The sequence below is a fragment of the Ptychodera flava genome, chromosome 10 (assembly GCF_041260155.1).
Source record: "Ptychodera flava strain L36383 chromosome 10, AS_Pfla_20210202, whole genome shotgun sequence".
In the NCBI taxonomy this organism is placed as follows: Eukaryota; Metazoa; Hemichordata; class Enteropneusta; family Ptychoderidae; genus Ptychodera; species Ptychodera flava.
The window spans coordinates 29,590,246-29,607,540 of record NC_091937.1 but is presented as its reverse complement, the minus strand read 5'-3'; the positions used below and the strand labels follow the sequence as shown (position 1 = coordinate 29,607,540).

The following is a 17,295-nucleotide window of genomic DNA, read 5'->3' as shown; positions in this document are numbered from 1 at the left end:
GGAGGTTAGAGGTCAGGGGTCACAGGGATTCAAAAGAAGTTACGATGATATCACATTGACAGTGGAGATAGCCCTGATATCAGGGGTTATTTCACCTGTCATCTCTATCACCCTGGAAACGAATGGAGGTTAGAGGTCAGGGGTCACAGGGATTCAAAGAAGTTACGATGATATCACATTGACAGTGGAGATGGCCCTGATGTCAGGGGTTATTTCACCTGTCATTTATATCACCCTGGAAATGAATGGTGGTTAGAGGTCAGAGGTCACAGGGAGCCAAAAGAGTTGAGCTCCACCATAGCCTGGGTTTTGAACACAGTTAAGTGAACTCTTCTTCGTTTCAACTAAGAGAGCGAGCATTTTTCTAAGACCACAAGCTTTTAAATTAGCCCAAACAAGTGGTAGATCAGGAAAGAATTGCAAAAGTATGCAGGTCCGAATATCTGTGCCCATGGCACATTCTTACTTTTATCTACTCGTTTTTAAAGGGACAAAATCGGCCATTTTTCTTGATGGATGATTTAGGCACAAGTTTTACTCTGAACAGTACTACATCAATTCAAATATGGAAGTGAAACAGTCATCAATCACTAAAATACCGTACAAAATTAATATGATATCTACATTCCTGATTAAGTTTGTGAATTTCATCAAAAAACCTACTTTTTTCCAAGTTTGCTTTGAATTCTCATCTTCCAATCGTCAATACGTTCTCGGACCAACGCCTTCAGTGGTGCTATGTATACACACTGAAAACAATCAAAAGAATATATATTGAAAAGGGATAAGAATTTGAGAAGAAGAGGTTGAGGTCATTAGTTGAGCTTATTTTGTGAACAGAAAATAACTTAAACGATGTTGAACAATTTTTTTTAAACACGGTGACAAGTGTTGATTTTGAACATGATGAAGAAATATTGAGTATGTATGACAAATCTTAGAAAACTGATCAGAAGGTCAAGAGTGTACGAGTGGATTCATATTGTAATTTCAAAATGATAGGATGAAGAAATTCGTCCCTGCAAATGTAATGGAAATCTTTGTGGATGGGACACTGACCATAAAACTTTAGTGTTTTTATTTGACCAGTTTCTATGTAATATAGAACTCTTGGGTGAATTCCTTTCGGTTCTGCAATGCAACAGACTAAATAGTGTTGGGCGTGATATTTGTCACCATTGAGGGCGCTGTGCAAGTGAGAGTCACCATTGAGGGCGCTGTGCAAGTGAAAGAACTCACCTTCGTCTTGGGATAGACATTGAAGACTCTGAACATTGCTAACTCAGCTGCTACTGTCTTACCAGACCCTGTTGGGGCTCCCAGCAGAACATTGTAGTCAGTGTGGTATAGTGTGTGGAAAATCTGTGTCTGTAAAATACAAATAAAGTTGAAAATTAAGTAAAAAAATTTGAAAGTGGTATTGATGAATTTTTTGTCTAATGGATGGAGGGTAAAATCTCTGGACATAATAGAATTCACAGTTTATGATTTTATTGATTTTTGTTTTTCAAATATGGTAATATTATTGAAACTGAATGACAAAGACATCAGATTCAATTCACTCTCTGGAATGAAATATTTAGTCTCTGCCTCTTTCAGAAAACAAACTTGTAAAATCAATGTTCTCTAGAACAAAATCTTGAAAATACTGTTAGTGCCACAGCTACCATCTCTTTCTGCTGATATGCAGCATGCTCGGAAGGTTATATCTGATTGGTTGATTGTCACATATTCACAGCAACTTAGGGAGTCTTTTTGTGTTATTTTATTATAACAGTAACATTTAGCCACCCAATTGGATATCAGCTTCCGAGACGCTGCACATCAGCCTAACTCTTTCAATGCTGGTGTGACAATGATAGAAATGTAAAATAGCACTGATTCCGTTTGGAATTCCCCTGACTGAAAGAAATCAACGGTAAAATGCAATAGACTAATACTCGTCAAATCAAAATCAGAACAAAAATGCCCATTGAGAACATTCATCGCATACGTATGTAACATCTTTTGTTTCTGAATTGCCAAAGTATGAGGCACTCACCTGTACAGGGTTAAAGTGTGTGAACTTGTAGAGAGATTCATATTCAGGAATTCCCAGCGCACTGACTGGTAATGGCTGCAAATTCAGTAACTCTGAAAAAAAAAAGAATGGTTTCAGTTGTGATTAAAATACAAAGCTCACTGGATTACATGAGTAAAGTCGTAAACAGAAACCTCTGGATGCAGTCCCTCGCTGCAGTTTTCATTGTGCGCAAATTGATTAATTTTTACCAAATAAATACTGTATGTTGGCACCAATTGAAGTACCTGATAATGGTTATGCAAATGAATCATGTGACTGTTTATGACCAATCAAAGACCTGACATAGTACAATTGTGACCAATTGAAGTTCCTGATGTTTATGCAAATGAATCATGTGACTGTTCATGACCAATCAAAGACCTGACATAGTATAGTTGTGATGCACTGGAAGATGATGTCACCCCTTCTCCTACCTGTGTTGGGAGGGTGTTTCTCAGGTAGGATAAGGTGTTGAAATGATATGGCACACATGGTTGAAGCACCAAGCCATCGATCAGACACGGCGTTAACGATATACTGGCTGGGAAGTGGTTCAAAGATTGGTATGGTGAACACCAATTCTTGCGGTTCCCTGTTTATGACCTGTTTTAAAAGAAAAGGAAATTTGGATGTTTTCCTAGCAAATTTCTCATCATCGCATTACGGGAAGGCTCCATTAACTTAGGAATACCCTACTTCCCTAGAAGATCAATTTCACAGACCTGCCTTTCCTACAATGGCAATACAATGGCACCAGCTGGATTAGATAAACATAACAATGGAACCTTCACACCTTGCGGATTAAAAGTCTTCTGTTTGTCACCCGAGTTGCTCAGGCAAGTACTCGGGTTTCAGGTTACATACAAGTTAATGCAGTTGTCCCCTAATGGCAAACACAGCACATCTCCAGAACACTGGCCTAAATCTTCTTTAAGCAAACAATCAGATTTTTCTTAAGGGTCCTCCGATAGCTTTTTGAAGTTGTTAGAACTCTATCATTATGATTATAGGCATAGTGATCAACATATTTCATCCCACACAAAAATGCATTCATGTGTTTTCATATATTTTTCAAATTCTGAAGTTATCCTCATAACTTTATAACTTTATCGATAGCAAATATTGATCAAAGTGAAAAAATATTAAAACTGGGGCCATTACTGCGACGATACACTCAAAGCATTGTGGGATTGCAATGGCGGCAACTACATGATCAAGAATTTTGTTCTTATCGTACTGCAGTAACCCAAACGTATCAGTGAGCTGCTTGCTGCAGCGCGAGCTACAAGTATAAAAGTTATTATAGATGTCAAAAAATAAAAGCGGTGTTATAGAAAAACTCCAAATGAATAATTCTCACCTGTTTCTTGTGCATTAGGAAATACTCTGAATGATAAATATGATTATTTTCCGGATCTTCCACCCATATCCACCAGGGCTCCGTGGTGTTGCCATGGATACGGTCATTCCAATTGAACTCCGCACTCACGGTGAGTCGCACTCTCAGGACGGTGCGTGTGATTGGCTGGATGTTGGCGTCCAATGAGATCAAGGGAAACTGGTGGACCAACTGTTTGACTTTTTCTCCCATTCTCACGTGATGTATCATGTGACCTGCGGGGAGGTGAAATTAAATGAGCCAAAAGTCAGGAAAGTTGAATTTTTTGAGCTAAAAGCAGTAAAACCGTCATTAAATCGTGCATATCTTCAAAACTGTTTACGGGATTCTGAGCAAAACATTAGCAGTCTGAATTGGTACATTCTAGTATATATTCTAGTTGTCCTGGCCATGATGAATAAATTTATTGTATCACAACTCGGCCATGATGAATAAATTTATTGTCTTTATTCTGATGCTATTTTTGTCAAAAAATTATCCTCAAAGCTACAAAATCTTTCCTTTTTGGACCCTCAAACAACAAACAATATCTGATCCAATTTTTTTTTACTGCTGACATTGGACCTAACCACACAAAAAATAGAGATGAACAGGTTATACCAATACACCCTCCATGTGTTTTCTTTGATTCCTTGGGGTTCTTGACATCTCTTGCCAAGAAATACTTCTCCAAAACAAAACTGCTTACGCTAATTTTTTTCCGAATGTTGATATTAAATGAACTGTGTCCGTCAAGCCGGCAAAATTTCTGAGTGAAATATAAATGCTTAACCCTTCAAGAGCTGCAATTTTCCCACCAAAATTTTAGTGAAACATTTTACCGATTTTTAGGAATTTATTTGTAATTTTTTTGATAATTTCTGACCAAGTGGGCATCACATTTCATGTGCTGCACTTTTTTATCAAAATTTTGGCAAAAATCTGAATAAAATTTGACTTGGGTATATTCATTAAAGGAGACCAAAAGTGACTCTGGTGCTCAAAGGGTTAACATTGCTACCAGACGAACTTTTTACATAAAACTGTTTCATCGAAGAGCTATCTTTAACATCAATTTTTAGCTGATACATATATAATTTATATCTCATTCTATATTGGATGCTATATCAATTCAGTAAAATAAAAGAGTGACTTTAAAATGAATAAGTCAAAAAAATGGACACAAATAATGAGGAGATATCAGGCAAGGTGATGATCCCGTTAAGTTTTATGAAAAGCTACTGAACAGTTTTTGAGTTATCTCTGTCTATGGCTTACAATGCATAGCACTCAAGATGATGGTATATGGCATACGGTATATACAAAGCTAAGCTGTTACATTGCTGTGTTGGACCTTTGGTCCAAAGAATTCAAACATTGAGGGGGACAAGCTAGAAAATAGCCAAATGCGACAGTAACGTCATTGTCTACCTATTTCATCTTTTGTCATTTCTCTCATCCTGTCGATGCTCAGATTCTTGTTTTCCAACTTCTTGCATATTTCATACGAGAGCACCGAAAACTGTTTGAGCGGGTGTTCGAAAGCCCAAAGCCTTTTGTCCACCACCTTGCTGAGTTCCAGAGTCTTAGCCGCCATTGTTGGCCATCCTTTACGAATGGCGACATCAAATAACGCTCTCACAATACGACCAGAGTTCTGTGTCATGATACAGATTCCGTAATTAACAAAAACATAACAAACAAATATATAAAGATAATTAAACAGAAAAATGAACACAAATACAAATAAATACAAATAAACATAAATACAAATAACCACAAATAAACACAAACAAAGAAACAAACAAAATGAATATCACTTGTTGGAATTATATTCTATATTAATTTTCACTGAGCTGAAGTTTAAATATCTATTTTTTCACCCACAAAATCTCCAAAGAGTATGAGAAATTAAAATTCTAACTTAAGTTTTAAATTATGACTGGTGATAGACAACGTAGAGAAAACTTATCAATCTAATTACACTGGCAGAAGACAATTCAAGTGGGAATTTCATTGAAATTAAGCACACAAAAGTAGCATGGTAATGGTGACCCTGTTTAGAGAAAAAGAAATCAATAACGCTAGGTACATATCCTGGCATAAGAAAAATCACAACATACCTGGGCTACATATGCGCTGTCCGAGACCAGGGAAAAACTTTCTACCCTAGTTTTGGATATAAACGCTTGAAGTAGGATGTTGACTTTTCCATAGCCATTCTCTACTCCTCCAGCTGCTGCCATTACACAGCTCTCATTCATGTGATATTCCAACTCGGTGAGTTCATCGTCACGCACCTGGGGAGTAAAATGAGAGGTGGAGAGGATAGAAGGAACAGCATAGCAGTTTGATGGATCGATATGAGTATATGAGAGAGAGAGAGAGAGAGAGAGAGAGAGAGAGAGAGATAGATGGAGACAAGAGACAGAGAGAGACACTGAGATCACTCATTGAACTTGAGAAAATTTCTTCTGTACACAGAACAGCTCGGTCCGTATTTAACAAAACTGACAGCAATACTTTGATGGTCATATCTTTTTTCCCCACTTTGAATAATGAGAGGATCAACCCCTTTTCAACGGAGGAGATACCAATCTTGTAATTTGTCTAAAGATATTTTTGACAGTTGATACACAATATTTTCAAGGAAATGAGGGAGTAAGTTGTAACAGTATTGGTAAAAGAAAAGGTCTGTGTTTATGATTATTTTGAGGGGCATTTTGATTAGATGAGGGATTTGCACATAGCCCTTTCTGGAGAAAACACTTTTCACTCGACCACATCAAATCACACAAAGCAGTGTATCTTTAGGAGGAATCACACATGACCATGACAATGACCAAACCTTGATCTGTTCAAATTCCTGTGACTTTGATATCATGGAGAAGACATCTGCTTCCGTCATCAGTGGTTTAAAGAATTCATTGAAGAGCATGATAGTGTCGGTCTTGATGTAGAAGTGACTGGCAGTCCTGCCTAGGTCCGTAGCGTGCAGGTAGCCCGTCAGCTCATCAAAGCGTATCATGTACGCCTTGTCTAAGGTCCTGGCGGCTACAGTGATCAAGTCTGTCCGGTGTTTCTCAAGAGCTGGATCTTCCTGTAATGGTAGTTGAAAAAGTGGCATTATCAAAAATATGAAGATTGATATCATTCACATTCATTTTAACCCTTAATTGAGTGCTTTGTAATTTTTCCCACCCAAAATTTCAGTGCAACATTTTACCAATCTTTATGAATTTTTCTGTATTTGTTTTGATAATTTTGGAGCAAATGGACTTCACATTTAATTAGCTACAGTTTTTGATCAAAATTTTGGTGAAAATCTGACAAAATTTGATTGGGATATATTTTGTAACGGCAACAAAAATTGACTTTGGCGTTCAAAGATTTAAACTGATTTGTAGAACGTTGTTCCTGGCTTAGTGTAGACTTCATAAATCGTAGTGCACCTGACAGTGTGTAAAATGAACAAGATTTGTCACGTGAACAGTGAAACCATAGCAAATTGTACGTTGGCATGTTCTTAAGGTCAATACAAAAGCCTTTGTAAATGGTAACAAACAATTAACACAACCTTTGCGAACTAAACACTGACAGTGTTGTAATTTGTTGACATTTTATAAGGGAAATCAGTTCATGAAAATATTCATATTTGAATGCTACAGGCAGGGAAAAATACAAAAAATTTGTAAGACAGGTTGACTGCACCGGAGAGAGAGACTTAGTATAAAACTACACCACACTATAAGGTAAATCTTGCCTGAATCAGTAAGACAGTAGAATGTCAATGAACCCAGAGCTAATTTGCATACCTGTGCAGCTTTGTAACTAAGGCCATAGACCATTGGGTTTTTCCGCATTCTCACAAACAGATAGGTATACTGCAGCCATTTCACTGCTTCCTCAACGTTGGTGACGGTTCCTAGCGATATCTGTATAACAAAGATGAGTTGATTGTACAATTAATGCACTTCTAAGCCCAATACAGCTTACACTATGCATGTTTCAGAGAACTGACCTTCAATTTGAGCTTCATATATATAGTACAAACAACAAATGGAAAAAAATGTTGGACATTACAGTTCCTGGCTCTTTAATATTCTTGCCACCAGAAAAATGTCACAAAATATGGTGGCTTTCTACAACAGGCTGAAAAAGATTTATTGTCAGCACTGAAATTTTCACCAATAATGCTTCTGACATACATCATTACCATCACTTAACAAAAAATTACACATTTACCTACTTAATGAATATGCAGGAAATGATACATATATCTGTACGTACACCAACATAATCACACAACCCGATGATGACCACATCACCGATGAGATACTAAATTCTCCTTACCTCAGCATTCAGGTTGTCCGCCAAGCCCTGAGTAAACTGGCTTTCTATTGGATTCTGTCTGGTCAACAGCGACAGGTAGTGGCTGAGTTTTTCTTGAGTCGTGATGATGGTGCCCTGACCGTAAGTATCATACTGAGGTCGGCCAGCACGGCCAAAAATCTGCATAACATCCAACATTCCAAGGTCGACGAAGGTTCCCTTGTGGGCGTCATAGAGTTGGGTGCCCTGAGAGAAAAACAGTCACAAATTATGCATAAAAAGACATGAATTTTTGTAAAGGTTGAATTTCAAGGCAAGGAAAATGGTATAGAAATTCGAAGTTTTTGGAGCAAATTTTAAAGGTTGTTCATATCATGCATACTATGCATCATAAATATTAAGCCGGACAAATTATTTGAAATATTAACAGTCACCGACAAATAACATTTTTCTGCAATGTTATTGTTCATAGTTTTTGAATGACACAGAACTTCATATTCTCCTTTTCCTTATAGTAAGTATTCTTGATGATAAATTCTTTTCCCGATGCTCTTGGAATTATTTTTTTTTGAATGGAATGCTACTGCTAACTTTAAATCATAATGAAGTTTTATTTCTAACAAAAATCAACTTTCACATGATTTACATGATGCAAAAACTCCTTCATGTTATGAGTGCAACAATCTACTAAAAGACACATTTCCACATTTATACCTGCAACATACAAATAAAGAAACTGTTTAACTTGCCAATCGCCCACCCACCAACCAACAATCCTTAACTACCATAAACTGACCTAACCTAACCAATCCTAAACTAAACCTATTATACTGAACTAAACAACACTAATGAAACTATTATAACTTGTAAGTTTATTCAATGTTAAACTAAGATAAGTATACCTAAACATGACTACCCTACACTTAAAATAATAACTAAACTAATCAGCACTAACCAAACCTAATGAGCCCAGCTAACCTAACCTAACCTGACCTGACCAAAACTAAACCAGACTAAGCAATCTAACAGTGAATCTTTACCTTGATAATGACTGCATGAGCTGGCAAGTTCACACCCCAGGCCAGCGTGGCCGTGGACACCAGAACTTTGATGAGGCCTTCCGCAAACAGCCTCTCCACCAGGTTTCTGTCTTGCCTTAACATTCCGGCGTGATGAGTTGCAAAACCATCGGGGAATAAATCGCGGAGCTGCTTGTTGGGCGACCTCATTACCTGGTGGGAAAAAGACAAGAAACAGGGAACAATGTCAACTGCCAGGTTCATGCTGAAATCTGACAAGGCTACAAGCTGTAGAAATTCATGAAGTTCAGAAATGCACGACTCATTCAGCCATTTCGTATCATAATTTCACAATTTTCACAAGATCACTGTATGACAAAAATGTATACAAATTTTAAAAATTTAGCAGCTTACGTCATTACTTGCAGACTCTAAATCAAAGGAATTTCATTGTGTACACTATACTTATAAGCTATATAGACACCTAATGCTGAAAATATCAAATACATGCATTTTACCCCATTTCCCTGTGTACAGGTCCAGCTTCACCGCATAAAGCTATGGAGCTGGATCATTCCATTAGTGCTGAAAGGTATAATCCTACCTGTATTTCACTACGTACACTTCCATTCACTTATTTAACATAAGGAGCCACACTAAATCTACTACAAAGCTTACATGTATATGCGAATCTTGAATTTTTTGAAATACAAGATCAACAGATATTATACCTGTTTCTCAGCTGCTCCATAGGTGGCGCTCTGCTTCACAGTGAACAAACCAGAATCACCGTTGTTTTTGGCTAACTCTCTCAATGACATGGCGGTTCGTACAGTAGCATTCCTTGCATGTACAAACACCATCACCTACGGATAAAAACCGGTACACATGAATTGAACAATATCCCTATATCTGCTCTTGAAAGTTTGTTTTAGAATGATGTGTGTTTGTGTGTGTGTACATGTATGTGTAGGTGAGTGTTTGTCGATACTGGATGAAAAAACAATATTGAAAGTTTTAAGAACACACTCGTCCAGAATATTGTTATAGAGGCACGTCACACCATTATTTCAAAAGATTTTAATACTTTGACCTTCGTAATTGTTTGCGTAACTTCACCCTGACATCAGAGCTATCTTGGAATAAGACTTGGTACAATCACTGGATCTGGTGATATTAGCTTTCTGGCAAAACCCCGGGACACTGGATTCTCAGTGACTGGGCCCAGTGATATGAACAAAGCTCCAACAATTTGGGATCTAACGGGTAATTGCACTCCATCATCAGAAATGAGAGGACTGTACTGTTTTTTGCACAGTGTCTCGTCAGTTGATATGAATATTCATACCGTAGCACGTGTCATGTAAAACATTTGAAAGTATCCAGATTCAAGCAGAAATCAAGCTGATATCAACTAAAAGTGTTTCACAAAACGACATGACCATGATTCGTGCCTTCTTTGTTATGCGTTCCAAGAGCCTCTACAGAATGCAGGTATGAACATATGTGCATGTCATCGAGTCTTTGGACTCAACTATCTTTGAATGTACGGAGCCCACGATGGCATGACATTTGGTACATGTAGGTTATTGAAATTGAACAACAAGTAGTCAGTTAATAATCTGTGAGGAAACACAGTATTGATTATGAACTTTGCTCAGAGACCTCATGAGGGCGCTGTAACTAATAAGTTCTATTACTGTATGAGAGAGAATACTCATGACATCATGGAATATTCTCAACTGGTGGTTTATATGAATGTTTACTTATTATTTATTAAAACATGAATACTATGTATTACATTTAAAGCATAAGAATGAGATGAAAAAACAGAATTCTATCAATAAATTTAACAACGTACCTGATGTCCTCTCTCTACCATATCAACCACTTTATCGTAGCAGACTTGATCCATGTCCTTCAGCTGTTGCATCCTGTTAATCGTCTTGATACCGATGAACGTCTGTCCCAGGGGCACGGGTCGGAAACGCCCGTCAAAGAAAAACAATCCCTGGTACGGGTTGACACGGAGGAACTGGGCAACGTCCAGATAGTTCGGTAAGGTTGCTGATAGTCCGATGATGCGAATCATACTCTGTGATGATTCAACCTATAAAAGAAACGAAATGAGAAACTACCCCTTTCAACACCACACTGTGGTTCCTCCCTATTGTTTTCTTTGGTAAAACTGAACTTCTACTGAGAACAATAGGGGTGGAAGGGTAAGGCCAGCCAGTTGTTCTGGACTCTAACCCTTGTCAACCCACTATCAAGTATAGTGATCCAACTTTGTCACTGAAAACAATAGGATTGAACTAAAGTCTGACAGTGACGGGGCACATGTGGTCTTTCAAAAAGAAAACACATTAGCACCAGCAAAGAGCACAGAGGTTCACTGTACACATGTACTGTAATATCACGCCTGGGCATGAACGTAGCACTACAACGAAAGCATGACAGTTCAGGTTTTTACAGTGAGATTTGACCACAAGATTAGCTCAACTGGTCTTGTCCGGCAATCATAGCAAAACAGAGATAAAAATATGTTAAAACAAGTCATTGACAATGACATAGTCCCCACTTGTAATAGGAGTATTAGTCTTGAGGGGGCAGGGAAATGAGGTCATTAAGAAGTATCACTAAAGTGTATATGTTCAGATCTATGGACACATAGGTCTATGTCATTGTTCCCAATTTGAAACAAGAGGCATGTCTAAGTTATGGTTCTAAATCGGGAAAAAAGATCAAACCTCTAGCTGTATTGGCCAGCCAAGAAATACATATGTGCATAATAAATGAGGTACAAGATGTGACATCTTAAGGTCTATTATCCTATCAAAATTGAAGCGTAAAGAACTTGTGGTTACTGAGTTATGCATATATATGCATATTCAAGGTCATAGGTCATCAAGGTCACGTGACATTTTGAAAAAAAACATTGTATTGCTAATTAATCCATATATGCCAAAATTCAGACCTCTAGCTCTATTGGCTTGCCCACAATTATATATGGGCATAATTAACGAGGTAAAGCATGTGTTGTCATAAGGTCTCCAATCCTACTAAATATAAAGGACATAGCACTTGTGGTTACTTATTTATTGACATAATCGTGTATTTTAGGTAAAAGGTTATCGAGGTCACATGACATTTTGTCAAAAAATTTCTATCCTATAGTCTATCCCTATATACTAAAAACCATACATTTACCTCTATTGGCTTGCTCAAAATTAGATATGCACATAATTAATGAGGTACAATATGTGGCGTCATAAGGTGTCCCATCATGCTATATATGAAGGGTGTAGCACTTGTGGTTACTTAGTTATGGACAAATATGTATATTTGAGGTCAAAGGTCACCAAGGTCACGTGACATTTTGTCAAAAAAATTGTATTGCTAAGTTATCCCTATATACCAAAAATCAGACCTCTAGCTCTATTCGCTCACTCAAATTAGATATGTGCATAATTAATGAGGTACAATATGTGGCGTCATAAGGTGTCCCATCATATCAAATATGAAGGGTGTAGCACTTGTGGTTACTGAGTTTGGACAAATATGTATATTTGAGGTCAAAGGTCATTGAGGTCACATTAAATTTTTTCAAAATAATTGTATTGCTAAGTTATCCCTATATACCAAAAATCAGACCTCCAGCTCTATTGGCTCGCTCAAACTTAGATATGCGCATAATTAATGAGGTACAATATGTGGCGTCATAAGGTGTCCCATCATACCAAATATGAAGAGTGTAGCACTTGTGGTTACTGAGTTATGCACAAATATGTATATTTGAGGTCAAAGGTCATTGAGATCACTTGACATTTTGTCAAAAAAATTGTATTGCTAAGTTATCCCTACATACCAAAAATCAGACCTCCAGCTCTATTGGCTCGCTCAAAATTAGATATGCACATAATTAATGAGGTACAATATGTGGCGTCATAGGGTGTCCCATCATACCATATATGAAAGGTTTACCACTTGTGGTTACTGAGTTATGGACAAATATGTATATTCGAGGTCAAAGGTCACCGAGGTCACATGACATTTTTTCAAAGTGTCTGAGATATCTGCGTGAACGGATGGACTCACGTGGATGGACTCACGGACTGACATGACCCAATCTATGAGCCCCCTGGACTTTATCTGTGGGGACTAAAAACTGTGTCACTGCATCCTTTTTGCAATATGAATACGATGAGAAACTAAATTTTTATTTTTCTTGGCCTTATACATGGGAGTCTATGTACTGCCTTATACATGGGAGTCTATGTACTGCCTTATACATGGGAGTCTATGGACTTCCTTATACATGGAGTCTAAGGCAGTACATGGGAGTCTATGGACTGCCTTATACCGGTACATGGGAGTCTATGGTCTGCCTTATACATGGGAGTCTATGGTCTGCCTTATACATGGAGTCTATGGTCTGCCTTATACATGGGAGTCTATGGAGGTGAAAACTAAAAAGTCCTCTACAACGGCCAAATTTGATCGCATTGTGAAACAAATCAACGTGCATCTGTATGAGGTATGGTACTATCCTTGTACCAAGTTTGAACGAAATCGCTCCAGCGTCTCTGAGATATCTGCGTGAACGGACGGACGGACGGACGGACAGACGGACGGACATGACCAAACCTATAGTCCCCCCGGACGGTGTCCGTGGGACTAATAATCATTAAAGCCATGGCAACAATTCTAATCACACAAAATTCAAAGTTACCATGATAATACATTTGTATGAGCCAGCAATGAATGGCAAACAATTTCATTTATTGAAAACGCATCTCAACAAAGGCAAGTTTGTAACTTCAAAATTTTTCTCATAATTTATGCAAATAAAAACACAAACTCTTCGCTTCCACGATAACCAAAAACATCTTAGGTCATAGAGAGAGATGTTTTAAATTGGGCAAGCATGTCACCTAAAAATTTCTGACAAACGAAATCGAAAATTGCTGCCACTCTCTGTTTTAACCCTCAGCAGAGTGACCAATAACATTTTCCATTTAAATTTTCTATTGCTCCACTAAAAATAGAGTTTTTATCACGTTTTCAAAATAACTTTATTTACGTTGTGTATCTTAAAAGAACTGTAAGATTTAACAGATTGGCAAGTCTGTGCTCCTGGCAAATTTTGCCTAAGGGAAAAATGTAGCATAAAAAATCTGAAAATGAATTAGAATCCCAGCCCAGCAATCAGATCATTCTGCATCAGTACCTGTCGCAGTGTCCTAGCAACCAAGCTTTCAATGACGGCACCTCTGTCCTCATGCAGCAGATGCACTTCATCAATGATGAGTAATTTCACAATCTGGGTCAGTGCTACATCACCGGTGCTCTTCCGAGTTACTACATCCCATTTTTCTGGAGTCGTTACCAGCATCTGAAATCACATAACACTAGGTCAGTATTGGGGGGGGGGGGTGTTGGGGGGGAGGGCACACCTATGAAAATGGTGACTTTCCCCTTTCAACCTCAAAATCTTAGCATAATCCAATTCTTTTCTTCAGCAAATATGTACCTCTACACAGTGACATGGTGAATTGAGTATAAAAAGATAAACATATAATATCATGAAAATTATCTTCTGGAGGACCAATGGCCTGAGATATGCTACAGTATAATTTCGACAGTATCCTAGGGGGTATTGAACAAGCACCCTCAGACAACACTGATTGACATGGAAGGCTGGTTCAATGTTCTTCATATGCTCCACTTCTTCAACTATTGGCATTTGATGTCTCACTAAGTTTCTTGCAATCCTCGATATGTATCAAAATTCAAAGTGTAATATTTCATCATAGATTTTGACTGAAATCTCTGTCTGCATGCCCAGAATTCCTGAAATTTAACAAAAACTTACTCTCCTCACAAGTGAAATACAGCAGAAATTATACTTGCTAATTGCACAGACAGTCGACTAGAAGGATGATATGACGTTCAATACAGGCTCGGCCTTTGCATACTATACCTGTGTTTTTTGTATTTCTGATTTGGTCAGCTGCATGTCTCCAGTCAACTCCCTGACAGAGACACCGAGCGGAGCCAGGCGACCTCCGAAATTCCGCACCATCTCACCAGCGAGGGCCTTCATGGGTGCAACATAGATAATCTACGACATGACAAAATATGAGTGAATTTGGTTAGCAATCTGGATTTCTTATATATTATAGTGAGATAATTGGAAACACATACACAAATCACTGGACTTGTATATTATTTTAAACCTTCAAGTACTATAATTTATTCCACCCTTAGTGCAACATTTTACCGATATTTAATAATTTTTCTGTAATTGGTGTCATAGTTTTGGACCAAAGGGTTATAACTTTTCATTGACTTACAGTTTTTATTAAAATCAAAAATCATTTAGTTCACTGACCTTGAACTCATCTTTCTTGATGACACCCTGTTGAATGTGTCGCTGAAGTTCACGCAGAATGGCAAGCATGGCGATGTTGGTTTTTCCGGCGCCAGTCGGAGCACAGATCAGCAGATTCTCGTTGGTGTGGTAGGCGGTTTCAAAGACCACAGACTGGATGCGATTTAATGCTTTCATCCCCTTGAAAGCCAGCTGACCCAACTGTGAGGACAAAGAAATTAAAATTTATTAGCCTTATGGTACAATGCGCCTCAGACACAGATATTCATATTTTCTTACTGTTACAATATTTATTTGCTCTACCAATTGTGGGGGCTCATTTTGAAGCATATGGCTAAAAAAGTTTTCATCAGCTCGGTTTTGTGAAAATCTAAATTTTAACTTTTCCCACATCGTAGCAATTTTGAATAGCGTTGATCACGATTTCAGGTTTGTTACTAAATATAGCTGCACGCGCACGACTTTGGACAACGCTGCCTGAAATTCGGACAAATTTTGTTGTTGTATGTGCGGCTGTTGTTGTAGCTTGTAGTCAAAACCATTAATTCATACGAATCAGTTTGACTTTTTGTAGCCATTGTAACACCAGTAGGTTATCTTTACATCATTTATGCTGAAAATGCAGACAAATATGTAATTTTATGCATATTAATGAGAGACATTGTGACGTCATTTGCGATCAGCGCTACCGGTATTATAAGAGTTGGTGTACACATTGGATAATTTGTTTCTCTGGTACCAAATTTTGTAAAGTGACTCCAGATTTTATTTTTTATTTTAAAGAGGACTAATTCAAAGTTTTTTTGTACGGAAAGTTTGAGCAAAAGTATAAGTCTTTCAATTTGCAGGCACATGTAGGAACACTACACACAAGAGGATAGTTTGTTGCTAACCATGTGAAAGAAGCCAATTGTAATATAACTGTGGGATCTTTATTGGTTCAGCTGGGGTTATAGACTTTCGAGCAGTTTGCTATGCTGTATATGATACACTGTGTGTCAAATATCAATGTCCTACACACAGCAAAGCCAGGAACTGGCAATGTCATGTTGACACAGGAAAGAATAAATTATCAGTCAGCACACCTCATCAAGGTCACTGATGCGTATCCGCTGTTTCCCAATATGCACTGGTGCTGGCGCCGACGGTGGAATGGTCACTTCTTCATACATTTTGTTGCTTTTCTTTTCAAAACCGATCGGAAGACTCATCTGCAGAAATATACGACTCAATGTCACCAACACAAACAAAACTGGCACTGCACTGTCAGTGTGCTCTGCCTATGTCCCTTTGGTCCATGTAATGTTTAAAGAATACCAACGCAATCTTAAAAATTTCTTTATGCCACCTCTGCAAATTTCTGTTAAAGTTTAACTATAGGATAAGAAACTTGAGTAACAATATCAAAATGTATAATCAAAAAAAGTTTTCAAAATAAATCTTATACCTAAAGTAATTATCATATATGTTCATGAAAATAAATTCATCTTAAGTTGTATGTTTACTCAAGTTTCAAGTACAATCATAAAACTTCCATGATATTTCTAAAGTTCAGAGTCAAAAACATACAGACATTGAATATGGCACAAAAGCCCACACAAATCTTGCTATGTCAAAAATTGATAAAATATCCTGTAAAAATGCAACTCTTTCTTTACCTTTGTGCCACCAATAAACGATGATGACAACTGTGCCTCCAGCATGGAATCATAGACGTGGGGATACATCTCCTGCTGTGGTATGTATGCATGATGGGAAAATAACGGAGTCCTTGATGCCTCTTGCAGGGCTCGCTCCCTGACAAAAACAAAATAAAATTTTAAAAACTCAGAAAAACTAATTTTTCAAAATTCAAAATGATGATTGTCACTGGCAGGGCACACATTCTTTGATGCCACTAACACGGTTTTATCTAGAGGTATCTCTCTATATGTATGTGCTTCAAAATATCTCTTACAACTTCCTACTGGGATAGTGTTTAAGGTAGAATGCATCTCTAAGACAGCTATTGGACTTTCTATCTTTTACAATACTTGGTCTACCACTCTTGAGGGGCGAGACTAATTTTGAAGCTTGTGGAGAAAATCAAGTTTTCGACAGCTTATTTTCG

General features: G+C 37.7%; 1 protein-coding gene across 1 annotated transcript in view; it reads right to left on the bottom strand.

Annotated features, from left to right (window-relative positions):
• Window positions 1–17,295, bottom strand: part of LOC139142451 (activating signal cointegrator 1 complex subunit 3-like) — a 38,864-nt gene that overhangs the window by 16,151 nt on the left and 5,418 nt on the right. The window contains exons 6-23 of the mRNA XM_070712389.1: window positions 16,844–16,982; window positions 16,271–16,396; window positions 15,186–15,386; window positions 14,775–14,915; window positions 14,022–14,186; window positions 10,653–10,901; window positions 9,523–9,657; window positions 8,813–9,004; window positions 7,794–8,018; window positions 7,256–7,375; window positions 6,289–6,540; window positions 5,564–5,740; window positions 4,872–5,097; window positions 3,423–3,676; window positions 2,497–2,665; window positions 2,042–2,133; window positions 1,240–1,368; window positions 664–749 (exon numbers count right to left, since the gene is read on the bottom strand). Coding sequence (XP_070568490.1) covers window positions 664–749; window positions 1,240–1,368; window positions 2,042–2,133; window positions 2,497–2,665; window positions 3,423–3,676; window positions 4,872–5,097; window positions 5,564–5,740; window positions 6,289–6,540; window positions 7,256–7,375; window positions 7,794–8,018; window positions 8,813–9,004; window positions 9,523–9,657; window positions 10,653–10,901; window positions 14,022–14,186; window positions 14,775–14,915; window positions 15,186–15,386; window positions 16,271–16,396; window positions 16,844–16,982 — 3,078 coding nt within the window. The remainder of the gene's footprint in view (window positions 1–663; window positions 750–1,239; window positions 1,369–2,041; window positions 2,134–2,496; window positions 2,666–3,422; window positions 3,677–4,871; window positions 5,098–5,563; window positions 5,741–6,288; window positions 6,541–7,255; window positions 7,376–7,793; window positions 8,019–8,812; window positions 9,005–9,522; window positions 9,658–10,652; window positions 10,902–14,021; window positions 14,187–14,774; window positions 14,916–15,185; window positions 15,387–16,270; window positions 16,397–16,843; window positions 16,983–17,295) is intronic.